This window comes from Manis javanica, chromosome 6 (assembly GCF_040802235.1).
Source record: "Manis javanica isolate MJ-LG chromosome 6, MJ_LKY, whole genome shotgun sequence".
NCBI lineage: Eukaryota > Metazoa > Chordata > Mammalia > Pholidota > Manidae > Manis > Manis javanica.
The window spans coordinates 101,140,194-101,158,949 of record NC_133161.1 but is presented as its reverse complement, the minus strand read 5'-3'; the positions used below and the strand labels follow the sequence as shown (position 1 = coordinate 101,158,949).

The window sequence follows — 18,756 nt, the reverse complement described above, 5'->3', positions numbered from 1 at the left end:
CCACGAATCTAAGGCCTGAAATGGCAATAAGTACATACCTATCGATAATCACCCTAAATGTAAATGGACTGAATGCACCAATCAAAAGACATAGAGTCACTGAATGGATAAAAAAACAAGACCCATCTATATGCTGCTTACAAGAGACTCACCTCAAACCCAAAGACATGCACAGACTAAAAGTGAAGGGATGGAAAAAGATATTTCATGCAAACAATAAGGAGAAAAAAGCAGGTGTTGCAGTACTAGTATCAGACAAAATAGACTTCAAAACAAAGAAAGTAACAAGAGATAAAGAAAGACATTACATAATGATAAAGGACTCAGTCCAACAAGAGGATATAACCATTATAAATATATATCCACCCAACACAGGAGCACCAGCATATGTGAAACAAATACTAACAGAAGTAAAGGAGGAAACAGAATGCAATGCATTCATTTTAGGAGACTTCAACACACCATTCACTCCAGAGGAAAGATCCACCAGACAGAAAGTAAGTAGGGACACAGAGGCACTGAACAACACACTAGAACAGATAGACCTAATAGACATCTATAGAACTCTACATCCAAAAGCAACAGGATACACATTCTTCTCAAGTGCACATGGAACATTCTCCAGAGTAGACCACATACTAGGCCACAAAAAAGCCTCAGTAAATTCCAAAAGATTGAAATTCTACCAACTAATTTTTCAGACCACAAAGGTATAAAACTATAAATAACTTCTACAAGAAAACAAAAAGGCTGACAAACACACGGAGGCTTAACAACACGCTCCTAAATAGTCAATGGATTAATAACCAAATTTAAATGGAGATCCAGCAATATATGGAAATAAATGACAACAACACAAAGCGTGTGGGACGCAGCAAAAGCAGTCTTAAGAGGAAAGTATATAGCCATCCAGGCATATTTAAAGAAGGAAGAACAATCCCAAATGAATAGTCTAACATCACAATTATCAAAATTGGAAAAAGAAGAACAAATGAGGCCTAACGTTAGCAGAAGGAGGGACATAATAAATATCAGAGAAGAAATAAACAAAATTGAGGAGAACAAAACAATAGAAAAAATCAATGAAACCAAGAGCTGGTTCTTTGAGAAACTAAACAAAATAGATGAGCCTCTAGCCAGACTTATTAAGTGAAAAAGAGAATTGAGAAAATAAACAAAGTAGATGAGCCTCTAGCCAGACTTATTAAGTGAAAAAGAGAATCAACACACATCAACAGAATTAGAAACGAGAAAGGAAACATCATGACGGACCCCACAGAAATTCAAAGAATTATTAGAGACTACTATGAAAACCTATATGCTAACAAGCTGGAAAAGCGAGAAGAAATGGACAACTTCCTAGAAAAATACAACCTTCCAAGACTGACCAAGGAAAAAACATAAAACACAAAGGGGCTGTGTCCTGAAAGATAGAAGAAATACATCATTAAAACAAAATTCTATTGGAAAAAGAAAGCTTACTTTTGTGTAGACGACTTATAAAATGAATCCTTTGCATTATATTTCTTGTTTGCTTGGAAAAGTGATTCTCCATCATCCTAAAAGGTGGGAATGATAAGTTAGAAGAGGTCGTATATAAATGGGAATTGCTAATGGTTTCTACTCACCACGTTTCCCTTTTTCCTCTTTTTTTTTCATTTTTCTTCTTTCCTAGCACATCCTGGATGGACCAAGTTGAGCACTCCTCTACTTTCCTCTGTTATTTTGGAAATTTACATCCTGTATATGTTCCCCTAATGATTAAGTTAAATTTCAAAATGTATATTTAAGTTAATAGAAAGTTATATTTTTATGAGAAAGCTCTTCAATTTTAAGAGCTGGCAAATAATCAGCTTTCAGCACCATGTGATTATGTGATTTAAACTTTTAAAAAGTCTTACCTGTCTTGTCTTCTGACATATAAGGACAGTAGTTCTGAAATATTTCTCTCTTCCTATCTTCCATACTACTTTATTAAAATTATTTAATTAATTGATAATTATATCTTTAATGGCTCATACTTTCTTTAATGGTTATTATTTATTGAGATTTTCCACAATATTTTACCAGTGCTGACTTTTGCTTCACATATCCTATTTGTTTTGTCCCCCTGGATTCTTGGTTCTATTCTTTTTTTGCTGAAGTTCAATTTTCAGTAATTCTTTCAAGGATGTGAACTTCTAGTTCTGTTTTTGAACTCATCCACACTTTTTAATCATGCTCCAGATGGGTTTGGAATACTAGTTTAATGGTTATGGTTATGTAGTAACCTAAATATGTCCCATTGATTTCTGGACTGTGTTGTTTCTCTGAAAGTATACTTAGTTTAATTGTTTGCATGTATTTTGTATCTCCCACCCCCACCTTCTGGTTATATTTAGGATATTTGTCTTGGTTTTCCTACATTCTCAATATAATTTGTTTAGGAGAGTATATAGTTTGTTCATCTGGTTTAAGACTTGTTATGCTTCTTCAATCTGAGAATTCATGATTTTCCTCAATTTAGGCTCTTCCCCATTTTTATCTCTTTATTGTCAGTGGATCCTCTTTATTCTCCTCCTATGGAACTCCTGTTAGACAAATGCGGGACCTTCCCATTCTGTCTCTATGTCTCTTGGCCTTGGTGACTTCCCTTTCTACGGTTCTTCTACTACTGTCAACTGTCCTCCTCACCACTTCCTTAGCTTCACCTATTTCTAGTCTCTGATTAAACCTGTTCATTATATTTTTAAAATTTCATCAAAGCTAAATCTAGTGAAATAATGTAATAGTTCCATTAGTATGATGAATTATGTTGCCTTTTTAATGTTAAAGGAATATTTGCTTCCTGAGATAAATCTCATTTGATCATGACATACCATTATTTTTATAAATAGCTGATTTTTATTTTTACTAAGTATTTTTATGTCTCTGTACATGAGGAACATTAGTCTGTAATTTTCTCTTTTTTTGTAAAATCTTTGTCTGGTTTGGGGATTATTAGGTGAAGCTGGACCTCTAAAATTACTTGGAAATGTCCCTATTTCTATTTTCTGAAATAACATAAGATTATTGTGATTTCTTCCTAGAGTGGTTGATAAAATTCAACAGTGAAACCATCTAAATCTGAAGTTTTCAGTGTGGGAGATTTTTAGTAAGAAAAATTAAATTTCTTTAAGAAATAGAATGTATTCCTGTATTATAGCTCATTTAGTATTAAATCTGATGAATTATATTTTTAAAAGAAATTTTTCATTTAACATAAGATACTTAGGTAATTGGCATATGGTAGTTTATAATATTCCTTTTTTTAAGAATCAGTAATAATAAGCCCTCTTTAACTTCCTATATTCATGTCATGTGTTCTCTCTGTTTCTTGATCATACTAGTGAACAGTCAATCACTTTTGTTGATCTTTTCAAAGAAACAGCTTTTGGCTTTTGAAATTTTCTCTCATGTCTTCTTTATTTTTCATTGATTTCTAGTTTTATGTTTTAAATCTTTGCTCTAATTTTTTATTTAATTTAAATATACAAATTTCTTAAGACTGAAATTTGTATCATTAATTTTAGGCCTCTTTTCTTTTCTAATATAGCATAAAAGGCCATTTTTCCCCTCTTTGCAGAGTCTTGAATGCATCATAATGCATTTAATGCAATAATTTAATAAATGCATCAAATGCATGATGGGCTTTATTTTCATCATCATTTACTTTAAAATATTTTCTAATCTCTTTTGTGTATTCTAATTTGACCCATAAATTGTTTAGAAGTTGGTTTTTAAGTTAAAAATCTTTGATATTTCCTAGACATTTTATGGTCACTTATTTTTAATTTAACTCTGTGGTGGATGGAGAACACATGTGGAATTATTTTAATTCTTTTAAATGTATTAAGACTTGTTTTATGCTCCAGCATGACTGTGGTAAATATACTATGTGCATCTGATATATTTTCCTTCATTTACTTTCAGACTGCTTGTATCTTTATATTGCAAGTGTACCTCTTGTAGATGGCATATAGTTGTGTCTTGCTTTTTTATCCATTCTGATAATCTCTACTTTTCATTTGGAATGCTTAGTATATTAATATTTAATACAACTATTGATATAGTTGGATTAGATGCACCCATTATTGCTTCCTGTTTGCTTCTATGTTTCTGCCCCTCTGTTTTCTGCCTTTGTTGAATTATTTAAATGTGTGGACGTTCTTCAGAATTCCAATTTAAGTCATTAATTGGCTCTGTAACTGTACATCTATGTATTACATTTTAGTGGTTGCCTTAAAGATTACAATAGACATTTTTAACTTCTCATAGGCCACTTAGAGCTAATATATATAGTACCACTTTATATAGTGTACAAACATTACAATCATAAGTCCATTTACCGCACCCTGTCGTTCCTTATTCTATAGTTGTCACATGTATTACATCTACATTTATAATAAGATTCAGAAAATAATGTCATGCTTTTTGTTTTAAACAATAATATGTACTTTAAAGAAATTAAAAGGAAAAAGTAGTCTTTATTCACTCAGGATTTCTTTTAGTGCACAACTGTTGACAGTACATGCCTTCATTTTGCTTTACTTGAAAATGTCTTTATCTAGACTTAATATAATCAGTATATTTTGGCCCTCAAATATATCTATGTTGTAATCCCTGGAAACTGCATGTTACCTTACATAGAAAAGGGTAATTCAGGTTGCAGATGGAATTCAAGTTGCTAATCAGGTGACTCTGAAGTAGAAAAATTGTCCTAGACATCAGATGGGGACAATTTAATCCTCAAGTCCATAATGTAGGCAACCAGGCAGATAAATAGGTGAAAGTGATTCTGTGTGATGAGAAAAGAACTTGGCCTGTCATTGCTGGCTTTGATGATGAAGAGTCTCCATGAGCCAAGAATGTGGGTGGTTTCTAGAAGCTGAAAAAGGCGGTATGGATTCTACCTGAAAGCTTCTAGAAGGAACATAACCCTGCTAAGATCTTGATTTTAACCCAATGAGACCAATTTTTGACTTTTGACCTCCAAAACTGTAAAATAAATATGTATTGGTTAAGCCGCTAAATTTACGTGAGTTTGTTATAGCAGCAATAGAAGACTAATTCAGCCTATGTTCTTGAAGGATAGATTTTTCTAGATGTACTATTCTAGTGTGATGGTTGGTGTCTATCGATAAGCTTCCCTTTCCTCTGTATTAAAATTCCAGTCCTTGTGTTCTCTGGTTTTGGCCAAATCCTGTTTCATTCCTCATTTCTACAGTAAAAGAAATCCACTTTTACCTGGACCTGTGATCTTGGATTAGAGATAACCCTTTCACAATTCCTTTGCAACTAGAGTATACTAAGTTCTGCCAGTATGACTTAAAGGGCTATGTGCGTCCTCTGGGACAAGTCCATAAAAGGAGAAGGATGTCCCTATTTGACCTTTCTTCTAGCCTGATGCTTAGGATGTACCCAATAGAGTGAGTCCAGGAAATTGTCATGGAAGAGGATTACAGGCTAGTCTAAGACCCATGGATTGTTAGGCAAAGGAGAAATAAACTTCCATGGTGTTCCAGCCATACTATATTTGGGTCTCTGTTACCCAGGCTACACCCATGAAAAATTTAATGTAAGCTCACACATATTTTTTAGAATTGGATTTCCCATCCCTTTCTAGCACATGGATCTTTCTCTCTCTCTTCTTGCTTTTGAACTTAGCTATGTATTAATTTAAAAATATATTTTGCATTTCAATGTATTTGAAGGCAACGGGGAGAATTTATGGAAACAGTTCAGTCTTTGACAGTTTTGGAAGTAAGCTTCTTAATCCTAAACTTCCAAATTGTTGCAGTTAGAATAGCAATGCTGTAGGCATTACTAACACATTACCTCCTGTCAGATAAATTAGAAACTATAAAATATGTTACAATATTAACATAATTGCTTTATCCATTGGAATTTACTGATTTGTCAGTTTTTTATTTAATTTGTTTTGGTTTAATTGATTAGATAGAGGCTTAAACTTTGAGTGATGGTCTTTAGTTTTACTTTTATATATTTTTACATATTTTTATTGAGGAACTATTTACACAGAGTGAAATGGATAGGGTTTTACTGTACAATTTGATTGGTTTGACTTAATTTAGAAACTCATGTAACTGATATCTCAGTCAAAATATAGAATATTTTTGTCATCTCCCCAAATTACTTTGTTTTTTTCCTTCCCATCTTCATCCCACAGGCAGCCACTATGATGTTTCTTTTCTCATGACTTATTGTTGCCTGCTTTTTACCTTTGTGTAATTTAAATCATGAAGTATACATTCTTTTGAGTCTGTCTTCTTTTGATCCTTTCAATATTTTTGAGATTCTTGCATGTTTTGGTGTATACCAATGGCTCACTTTTTAAAATTGAATACTATTCCATTCTATGATCACCTAATCCATTTTCCTTTTGATGGATTTTTTGTGTGTGTACTTTGTGTATTCCTGCACACATCTTTTTGTGGACACATGCTTTGATTTTATTGGGTAAATGCTTGAAAACAGATTTACTGAGTCAGGTATAGATATAAGTTTCACTTTATAATTTACTATGCCAAAAGATCTGAAAGATCCAGTTGCTCTTTGTCCTCATCATCATGTGATGTTGTCAAGAGTCTTTTTTTTATTTGAAAATGTTTTATTTCAAATTATACACACATTTAAAAAGACTGGGGCAAAGATTTGTTTATTTCCTTCCTTTAAAAATCATACTAGCTCCTCCAACTAGATGGTTTTCAAGCATCTTAATTTTAGACATTCTAGTGCATATTTAGTGGTATTTCATTTGGTTTTTATTGCATTTCCCTCATGACTGATAATATTGAGCATCTTTTCATGTGGTCATTGGCCATGTATATGTCTTCATTTACCTCCGGCTCACATTTTGATTTCATTTTCTTTCATATTGTCTTTTGAAGAGCAGTCTTTAATTTTAATAAAACTTTTTTTTCTGAAGATAGTGATTTTGATGTCCTCTATAGGAAATTTTTTGCGAATCAAGGTTGCAGATACTTTACCTTATATTTTGTTTTAGAAGCTACTGTATTCATTTTTTCAAGATAGTTTTGGCTTTCCAAATCATTTACAACTTAATATAAATTTCAGAGACAAAATAACTGTACAAAAAAGGCAAGAATAATTATGTTAAGGAAAATCTCCAAGTAGTTGTGACTTGGAGATTAATTTCAATATTAGTATCTTTAAAAATACTGAGTTTCTCATTCCATGAACATGATATATCTCTCCATTTATTCAGATCATTGTCTCAGCATTTTGAAGTAGGTCTAGTGTAGAGTTTTGAACATCCATTATTAAATTTATCCATAAGTATGATGATTTTTAAAATGTTATTTTAGTGGTATTTTTATAATTCCATTTTCCAATTTCTAGTCACTAGAATAAAGAACTGTATTCTTTTTTGTATATTGGCCTTCAATCATTGACTGAGATAATTATATACATTTTTCAAAATTCTGATAATACAGTAAATAATATTCAATGATTTTTTAATATCAAGCTAATCTTGCAATCCTGGGATAATCCCCACTTAGTGATGATATATTAGCCTTTTTATATATTGCCAATCCAAGAAAATTTTTCTTAAGGACTGTCTTGAATGTTCATGGGCCTATCAGATTGTAATTTTTCATTGCAATATATTTTTCATATTTTTGTGTCAGGGTTCTTTTATTCTCAATTATATTCTTTGGATAATATGATGTTATTTCTCCATTAAATATTTTAGTTTATTCATCAGTAAAACTATCTATGCCTGGAGTTTTCTCTGTAGAATGTGTTCTGATAATTAATTGAAGTAGTTAAATAGAGGTTACTCAGATTTTCTTCTTGTGTAAGTTTTACTAAGTTGTAATTTCAAGGAATTTGTTCATTTTACCTAGTTGTCAACTTTGTTGTTGTAAAACTGTTTATAATTAATTTAAAAAATAAATTGTATTGAGGTATAATATACTTGCAATGAATTGAATCCATTAACACAATTTGATAATATTGTACAGTTGTGTACCCTCATGAAACCGCAACAGACAAGATGTGGTTCATTTTGGGTTTTATTGCATTTACTTTACCAAAAGATTTTTCATGCCCCTTTGCCGTCTTTATCTCCCTCTGCCCCCACTTCTTGTCACTCTAAATTGGCTTACATGTTTAGAATTTTACTTAAATAGGATCAGTTGGTATATAATATTTTGTTTCTGGCTAGTTTCACCGAGTAGAGTGATTTTGAGATTCATCTTGTTGCATGTATCAACAGTTTAATCTTTTTTATTGTTGACTACTATTCTATTGTATGGATATGCCACATTTTTTCATACTTTAATGTGCACATGAACATTTTAAATTTGTTTCCACTATTTGGTTATTATGAATAAAGCTGCACTGAACACTTATGTCCAAGTCTTTGTATAGACATATATTTAAATTTGTTTTTGGTAAACATCTTGTAGTAGAATGGCTGGATCACATCATAGATATATGTTGACCTTTGAAACAAAGTGATAAAGAGTTTCCAGAGTAGTTGTACCATTCTGCATTCCCATTGGCAGTGTGTGAGAGTTCTAGTGTTCTGTATTCTTATCAACACTTGGAATTTTCAGTCATTTTAATTTTAGCTATTGTCTGGATATGTTGTATTTTAAATTGTATTTCACTAATGACTCAACATATTGAGCATCTTTTCATGTGTTACTTAGTCATTCTTATATTTTTTTGTGAAGTGTCTGTAAGGATATTTTAGGCATCTTTTATTTTGGTTGTTCGTCTTGTTATTTTAAGATGTCTTTATATGTTTTAGATACCAGTCTTTTTTCAGATATGTGACTGTGAATATTTTCCCCATTCTGTGGTTTGCTGTTTCATTTTCTTAATGTTGTCTTTTGAAAATCTAAGTACTTCAAAAGGTTTTATAATCTTAATTTTATATTGAGGCCTTTTACCCATTTCAGGTTTATTTCTTATATATGTTGATGCAGCAAAACTTGATGTATTTTGATAAGAATTTCCAGTTGTCTCAGTCATTTGTTGAAAGATTTACTTTCTTCACTGAAATGCCTTGGCACATTTAAAAAAATCAGATGGCGATGGATGGTGGCTCTATTCCAGGACTATTATGCCTCAACTGTATATGTTGATCATTTTGCCAATTGCTACTGATTATTGTAGTTTTGTGGTAAGACTTGAAATTAAGTAGCATAAATCATCAACTTTATTCTTTTTATTCAAAATTGTTTTAGCCATTTTAGATTTTGCATTTTATGCAGATTTTCTAATTAGCTTGTAAATTTCTACAAAAGAGTTCCCTAAAATTTTGATAGTGTTTGCACTGCATCTATAGATCAACTGGGGAAACATAAATATATTAACAATAATGCCTCCCAGTCCATGAACCTGGTTTGCTTTCCACTTATTTAGTTCTTTAGTTTATTTTACCATATACTGTATATACTATACTATACTATAGGTGATACACTACAGTTTTCAGTGACAAAATATGCATGTTTCATTAAATCCTATTTGGTTTTGTCAATATTGTAAGTGGAATCCTTTAAACTCTCATTTTCCTATTGTTTCCTTCTGATATGTAAAAATACAATTAATTTTTATGTATTTTAACAATAAACCTATGCCTTTGATAAATTTTACTATTACTTCTAGTAGTTGCTTTGTAGATTTCTGAGGATTTTCAATCAATATGTCATCTCTATATAGAGATGAATTTTCTTCTCCCTTTCTAATATTTGTGATCTCTATTTTTCTTGCCTTTCTGCAATAGCTGTCTCCTCCATTAAGTGGCAAATAAAATGGTAAGAGCGTGCACTTTTTTCTTACTTCTGACTTTAGGGAAAAAGCATTCAATCTTTTATCATCAGGTATTATTTCAGCCTTAAGATTTTCACAGATGCTCCATATCAGATTAAGGAGTTCCCCTCTAAATCTAATTTGGTGAGTGAGTTTTGACCATAAATGAATACTGACTTTTTCCCTCTTCTTAAGAACTAGTTATTTTTTATTCTTGGCTTGTTTATTTTATAAAGAAGTTTTCAAATTTCACAAAAATACAGCTAGAATATTTATTTGAATAGCACCGAAAATATAGATCAATTTAAGAAGGTCTACAGATTTTTTAAACAAAATATTGAGTGTTATAATCAGATAATAATATATTTCTCTATATATTTAGATGTTTTAAAATTTCTCTCAATACATTTACTAATTTTACCACAGGGTACTTGAATATTTTTTGTTAGATACATTACTCAATATTGACAGATTTGAATCAACTTTAAATACTTTAAACTTTAAAAAATTTTCTGTTTCTCAGTGATATTTAGAATTCAATTAATGAATTTACAATAATATTTACTTCTAAAAACCTTACTATACCCTTTTTGAAATCTGACTGTAGATTTTTTGGATTTTTAACATACCAATCATACTATTAAGAATGATAGTTTTTTTTTCTTTTACCATATTTACATTTGTTCGATTGGAGTGACTAGGAACTCCAGTGTAATGTTGCATAAAAAGGTGAAAGAGGACATTTTTGCCTGATATGGACTATAAAGGGAATGCTCGCAACATTTCACTGTCCAATATTAATTTTAATTAATTTAATTTACTTAATCATAGTTTTTTATTAATTTAAGGATAATGTTCAATTTTTTATCAAACTTTTTTACTATGTTGAAATGAGAATATGACTTATCTTAATTAGTACAATTAATTATGTTCAGTGGTTTCCTATACTTAGGTAAATCTTACATTTCTGGGTAAAGTCATATGATGGTGTATTAACCATATGCTATATTGTTAGATACTAAACACGTGTGTGTCTTCAGTCTTTATCAGATACCTTTAATTATTGATTTCCAGTTTAATTAAGTTGCAATCAGAGAATATTCTTTGTATGATATCAATTCTTTTAATTTTTTTGACCTTTTTATGTCACAGAATACAGCTTATCTTGGTGAACCTTCTGTGTGCATTTCAAAAAGAATTCATATTGTGCTGCTATTATGTGGACTATATCAAGGAGGTCAAGTTAGGTGATAATTTTTCATATCTTGCATGTCTATGCTCTTCTCTGTCTATCTTTTCTATCAATTACTTAGAATGAAGTTTTGAAATCTCCAGTAATATGTATGATCTGCTTTTTCAGTTCCATTGGTTTTTGCTTCAGGTATTTCAGTTCTGTTTTTAGGTGCATATATATTTCATAAATTGACCCCTGTTATCATTAGGATGTAATTTATCAGGTAAAATTTCTTGTTCTGAAAACTACTTTGATATTGTTGCAACTATTTCTGTTTTCATGGACTATTTTTTGCATCATGGCATATATTTTTCCACTTAAACTTCTATTTATATTTAACATGGTTTTCTTAGAGTCAGAATATAGTTGGGTATTGATTTTTTTATTATAACATAAAATTTTCTGACTTTCAATTTAATTGTTATATTTAGTATAATAATTGACACAGTTTGGTTTATTTACTATTTGTTTCATCTGCCCTTTTTTATGTTACTTTATGGTATTTCAGATGTTTTTACTTCTTTAAACTTCATTGTATCTTCCCCTATTAGCTATTGCCTTTGAGTTATTTATTCATTTACTGGTGTTATTACTATTGCTTTGGAACTTATACATCTTTAATTCTAGGGTTTACAGTATAATACTATATCATTTCACAGTGTAAAACAATTTAACAGCATATGCCCATTTTCATACTGAGGTACCTAGTGCTATTGTCATGAAATTTACTTCTACATATGCTATAACCCCAAAATACATTGCTACTATTGTTACTTTAAACAGTCAATGATATTTATAATAACTTAAGAATGAAAAATAGTATTTTATATTTACCCACATACTATTTCTGTTGACTTCAATTACACTACATTGTATAAACTTAAATTTCCACATACATTATTTTCTTCTGTATAAAGAAGTTCTTTCAGGTCTGTTGGCAATGAAGTCTTTCAGTTTCATTTTCCTGAAAATGTCTCTATTTTGCTTTTCTTTTGTAGTTTTTATTTATGGTTAAGATATTCACAATTGACTATTATTTTAATATTTAAAATGTGTCTCCATTACCTTCTGGCTTGCAAAGATTCTGACAAAGAGCCTGCTTTCATTCTTATATGTGTCCCTCTGTGCATAATGTTTTTTGTCTCTAACTGTTTTAAGAAGTTCTCTTTATCACCATTTTTCAACAAAGTAATTTATGCTCATAGTTTTACCTTTATACAGCTTGGCATTTGTTGAACTTCTTGGATCTGCAGATTCGTCATTTTCATCAGTTGGAAACAATTTGGCCATTATTCCCCAAAATATTTTTCTGACTTCCCTTTTATTCTGGGACTCCAATTACATGTATGTTAAACAGCTGTTTGTCCATACAGCTAACTGATGCTTTATTAATTTTCTCTCTGTATTTCATTGTGAATAGTTTCCATTGCTACATCTTCAGTTTCAGTGATCTCTTATCCTGCAGTGTCTGATCTGCCTTTAAAACAATCCTTTTATCTTTCATCTTAGATAGTATACTTTTCATATCAAGAAGTCCTTTTGAGTCTTGTTTATGTCACACATTTTCCTCATCATCATGGCTGTGATTTCCTTTACTATCCTGAATATATATGAAACACATCTGCAATAGCTGTTTGAACATATCCTACCTACTTGTTTCTTCATGTCCATCACTTCTGGATCTCGTATTACACAATTATTTTTTCTCCTGATTATAGGTAAAATTTTCCTACTTCTTTGCACAAAAATTAATTTCATTTTGAATACCCATTTTAGGCTTTAGGTTGTTGGTTTCCAGAATTTATTTTATTCTTAGATTTACTGAAGAAAATCCCTCTCCAAATTCAACTGAAGCAGCAGAAAATTGTAATAGATTTTTTTTCAGAACAAAGTTAAGTAATTGAAATCAGTTACAGTTGCAACTGATGCTTTTGATGGTTTGGGCAAGTCCAGAGAAAGCTTTAGGGTAGGGCTAATGAAGCCTGACTGCATTCTGAACATTCTACTTGATGTCCTGGGTATAGCAATGTTCCTTCATTCTAGTTGGTGGGGATATGAACCATTCCCTTCCTTTTATGAGCTTCAAATAATGAGCAGGTCAGTCCTCTACAGGTTGTTGTTTTTTTTCTCCAGCTTCAGCAGTTTTCTTATCAGTGCACAGATCAGTGCTCAAAGAACTGCACATTTCTCTTCTCCAGATCTCAAAAGCCCTCCCTCTTTATCTCCTTTCTCTGAAGATTCTGGGTGTGTCAGCCTCCGGAAATCCAGTTACTGTCTCCTTGCTACTCTATGAGAGTGTAAAGATCTGTATGGATTTCCCTTTCCTGGACTGTGGTTTGGAAACTGCCTCTAAGTAGTAAGCTGGCAAAATTGTAGAATTCCCATTGTCACTTTCCCTCTGTAAAGATATTCCTTCACTGTCTACTGTCCAGTGTCTGAGAACCACTATTTATCGTAATTTGTCCAGTTTTGTATCTGTTTAGGGCAGGAAAGTAAATTGAGGCTGTGTTAAAATGTATCCCTACTTCATTAATTTCTTCCCTTATCTTTTTTATTCCTCTTTTTGTACTTTCTTTTGGTTTAATTTGCTATTTATATTCTCACTTTTGGAAGGGATTTTCATTCACCAGGAAGGATGCTACTGGCTCCTAGTGGGTAGAAGTCAGGGCACTGCCAATCATCCCACATGACCTGAAATAACCCCCATTTCAGAGGATTGTCCAGCCCACAATGTTCTTGTTCCAAGGTGGAGAGAGCTTAGTTTAATATATTACTTACCCTGTATTGTTCCGCTTTTCTTCTTCAGGGACTCCAGTTAAATGTATACTGTTTCTTCTGAGTCTGTCTTCTATCTCAGCCACTTGCACTCAAATATTTTAAACTAATTCTTTATTCCCCTTTTTATATTCTCTTGGATGCTTTCTTGCCTTTCCACAATGCCCCCTTGTAAATTTTATTTTGGTCTCCTTTCCCTTGGGCACTATGTAATTAAGTTTAATTTCTGAATGGATTTCATTTTTTCCACTGTCACGTTCATTTGTATTAGTTTTTGAATTTATATATGAAATCAGTTTGTCATGTCCTCAAAATCTTGTTTGAAGATACGTAATTCAGTTTAGAGTTTTATATTACATTTTCTGCTGTTTTAGTTGAATTTGGAGAGGGATTTTCTTCAGTAAGTATATTTTTCTTCTTATTTTCTGTTTTATTACAGCCTGAGTAGATTTATGCAGTTTTTTCCAAGTCATTTTATGCATTTGGTGTGGTTTACGATATTCTCGGGTCAGTGGTGCCATCCTCTGTCAGTGCTGTAAAGTACAGGAGTTTCTCTGATAAAGTTTTTTCTTCTCTTAGTTGATTGTTACCAGAGGGGTTATGTAACCTCCAGTTAATTCATTCCTTTTGTCTTTCAGGATCTTAAGTTTTCCTCTTCCTTCACCACCCACCCTCAAAAGGGTGGCTCTCTTCCTTTTTAAATTTCTCCTGCTATACAATAATGCCTTTCAAAGACTGCTGCCTCAAATCATGGGTGCTTTTAGCTTCTTTTCTGTAGACTTAAAGTTTATTTAATCCTTCTATCAGTGGTTTTTAGATCAGTCCTACACTGGCTATTCTCCACCATGTAATTTTTGCAAGGTTGTACTTATTTACCAAAAAAGGTTTCTGTTGAGAGCTTGACTGTATATGACTTGTTAGGTTTTTCTTTTCTTTTTATTTTTTTAACCTGTAGTAATTTGAAGCTTAGTATTTCTCTGTCTTCCAGTTGCATTGAAAGTATGGATTTTGTATACCATTTTTTGTCTTTTTCTGCATTGTTTCTGAGATTGTGGGGGGAACAGTTTTATATAGCCACCATTATACTGGGATCTCCAAAAGTTATCTTTTGTTTTTCTTGATTGGCATTGGCAGATATTTATCATTTTTTTCAATGAACAACTTGAGGCATTCATGATTTTTTTAAATAAACGGGGTTTCCATTTCCTTCATTTCTTACCTTAAATTTATTATATCCTTCCTTCAACTTAAAAAAATTGACTTTGCCATTTTTTTCTAACTTCTTGAGATGGATGCTTGCTTAATTTTTGAACTTTCAGGTTTCTGTCTGTTATAACTTATTTAGTTATTATTATATTTTTTCCTTCAGAAATCATTATAGTTGCATTTCCATACTTTTGCTAGAATATTTTTATTATCATTCAGTCTGAGATACTTTTTAGTTTCTTTTATGATTTCTTTTTTGGCCCATGACTGATTTGTAAATATATTTTCACATTTCTAAATACATGATATTCTTGGGTGTTTTGATGTGTCATAATTGTCAACATACTCTGTATGATTTAAAATATTTGAAAGTTTTTGAGATTTATTTTATGGCACAGTATGTGATAATTTTTATAAATGGTCCTTGAAAAATGGTATATTTGTGTATATCTATTAGGCCAATTTAATTGTGCTATTTTATTCTACTATATCTAGTTCTGTGTATATTATACCCTCCAATGTCCAGTTTTCCTGTTAATTGGCATACAGTTGTGATGACTTCTATCAGCAAGAGTCATTAGTAGATATTTCAGTGCCTTTACAGATAAAAACATATGTTTAGCATGGAAGGAACCCAAATCAGCACAACATTGTTAGTTTTATATCCTACTAATAAATATTAAATCTTTGGCAAATCAACTGCTGCTACATAATTTCACATATTTTATGAAAATCACTTATAAATGTAGTAAGAATAAGATCTGTGTCAGACAAACAAATGAATGAAACCATGGATTTAATGTCAAAGGAGGCATGTAAGAATGCAACATCACATCAATTTTTCATTTCTAAAAAGTATTCTCATTTACAGTTGACAACAGTTTATTCAAAATATTTTAGATTGTGAAGTTCTCAGCAATTCACAGAATCTGTCACAATCACCTGCTTCCTGTGGTGCATTGCTAAGGTTGGCGGACAATGTGTCCATGAGATTGGTCTCTCTCTTGTGGGGACAAAAATTCTGAAATCTGTCTGTTTTCATTGTTCTCCATCAGGGAGATAACTAGTTCTTACCCTGTGTCTAATCTCTAGCAGCATCTGAAATTTATGCCCCCTCATTTTCTGGTGGTACATATTTGTGCTCATCATCATCTTGGTATATAATATCATTGGTGTCATGATATCATCTTTCATTGAAATATGGATGTTTCTCAAATACACCATCTCCTCCACTTTCTAGTTAGTCTTGTAAACTGCCACTCCTGTGTATTATGTATCTTTAATTTCCTTACAAAACGTTTCAGTTTCCAGATCCTCAAACTTCTCATCTGTCACTTCCTGAAGGTAAACCTTCATTTTATAGTAGCTCTTCTCTTGCTGGTTCATCTTCTATTTCTGTCCTCTTCATGTTGTGTGTGTACTATTTCATAGAGAAAGACAAAATTTGCTCTTTGACTTCATCTTTAATTTTCTTGGAATCTGATTTAATAGGCCCTCTACTACTAACTGTTAGGTTTTTTTTGACAAGACTAATGGCATTGAAGGAGATTCTTCTTTGTGTCTTAATACTTTATCATCATTCACATTAAGATCTTCCATAATTCACCATCATAAATGCCTCAATTTCCTAGAATTTCTTCATATTACACAAGACCTAACAAAAGAGGACTACCGATGTCCAGATTCCAAACAATTCAATTGCCGTAACAATGTGAAAAAAAATAACTTCCAAGAATTTCCTTTTCTTTCAATTCTTGTGTTTTCCATGTTTTGTTTCTCTCTTGAGAATTTTGCTGCCATTTTTCTTGGTGCTGGGGCTGTCACTGCAACAACCGCTATTGCTGTCACATTTGGTTTACTTGTGTGAAACCATAACTAACTTCCAATGTACAGCAGAAAATGTGAAGAGATGCCTCAGGGAGCCCCAGCAATAAACATGGCAGTAGATACAATAATTGTATCTCCACATATTGCCTCTGTCCTCTTCTTCTATACACCTGGCATTCCAAGTAAGCATAAGTTCTTTTTCACTATATCCTCTGCTTCTTACTCTCACTTTGGTATTTTACACCTGTTTTGTATGTTTGTGCTTCATCATGAATGGTTTCTTTTCATTTGCTACCAGTTCTCCAATTCTCTCTTCAACTGTGTCAGATCTGCCACTGCACCCATTTACCATATTCTTTGTTTTTTATATTTTTGAGTTATAGAACGTTTCCCCAGTTTTTTACTTTATATTTTATAATTTTTAATTTCTTTACAAAGATTTTGAGATCATCTTTTTTCTCCTTGAACATATTCTGCACATTTTCAATGTCCACAAATAATTTGTTTCTTTTTGTTTTCTCTCATTTCTGCTGATTCTCATTCATGGTGCCCTTTCTCTTCATGTATTTGGTTGCTGCTTACTGTATGTTGAACATTGCATTTTTAATAGTTATATTACTGATGGATATAATTAGAGGCTTTATAATATATTATATGTTCCTCAAAAGAAGTTGTATTTGTGTCTGCTTGGATCCCGGAAATTATAGCGAACAAAGATCACCATAATACCAGTTTAAGACTTGAAGTTTTCTCATTTATTTGGATTAATCCAGGCCTTAGTCTATTCAAGAGCTTTTTACTACTGATTTACCCTTAATTCTAAGGTATGAACTTCCAGGTATTCAACCCCGGAGAAGTGGGTGGTTTTCAGAGATCGATTCCTACTTTTGATCTTTATACTTACGAGATTACCAAAGCTTCAGCTCAGAGTTTCAGTTTCTGCTTTAAGAATAGCAAATTCCTATAAAGCCAAAGGGCCCTAAGTACTGGGCTTACATGTTAGAGTTTCTATCCTTTCATTGGCCCAGTACTTTCTTTCTACCTTATCAAGTATTTGATATTTTAAGAAAAAACAAATATTACTCCATTTGTTTTTCCATTGGAAGCATTGTCCCATGTTACTTACTTAGCTTCCATTACAGTGATAAAGAGTAAACTTATTTTGAATTTAAATAAGTATGTTAATATCATTTACTTACTTTGTTTATCATTACAAACATCTACTTCAGAATTCTAGTTTTAAAGTAGATAGCCAGAGAAAGCTTGGAACTTTGACATAAATTTGAAACTTATGAAAAACAAAAGACACTAATGATTTCAATTTCTTCTAATGTTCACTTTGATTTGCTCTCAAAGGACTTACCTGGGCAATGGATTCTTTGAAAAGAGTCTGCAAATAGAATAAGCTAAAGTAATAAATACAAATTTTCTTTAACCTTGCAAGAAAATTATGTATTTTATCTGAATTTAGAATAGCTCAAAATAGGCCAAATTACCCGCATTTCTAATGACATGATTTCCATATAAAGAAAGACTCATAGACAAAGAAAGGCATGAACCCCTGGCATCGTGGATGGCATCTTGAGGAAATAAAGCATTGATGCCATGTATTTTGAATAACCTTTTTGTTCAACAGCATCATAGTACAACTGATGATTTTGGGAGGTCTGCTCTATCCCCTTCTATGATACAATTAGAAAGGGCAATTGTGGTGGGAAAAGGGGAAGAGAAGAAATAAACTTGACACTATTAACTGCAGATAAATTCTCAGGCAGATCAGTTTTAGGAAAGAGCACATAGAGGAGTTACATAAAAGGAAATTAATTTCTTAAAATTATTATCTTGACTGCTAACAGGCACGGGGTTCATTTTGGAGGTGATGAAAATGT

General features: G+C 31.8%; 1 protein-coding gene across 1 annotated transcript in view; it reads right to left on the bottom strand.

Moving 5' to 3' along the window:
• SPMIP7 (sperm microtubule inner protein 7) overlaps positions 1-18,756 on the bottom strand; it is a 54,822-nt gene that overhangs the window by 26,290 nt on the left and 9,776 nt on the right. The window contains exon 3 of the mRNA XM_017680444.3: positions 1,483-1,559. Within this exon, the coding sequence (XP_017535933.3) occupies positions 1,483-1,559 (77 nt within the window). The remainder of the gene's footprint in view (positions 1-1,482; positions 1,560-18,756) is intronic.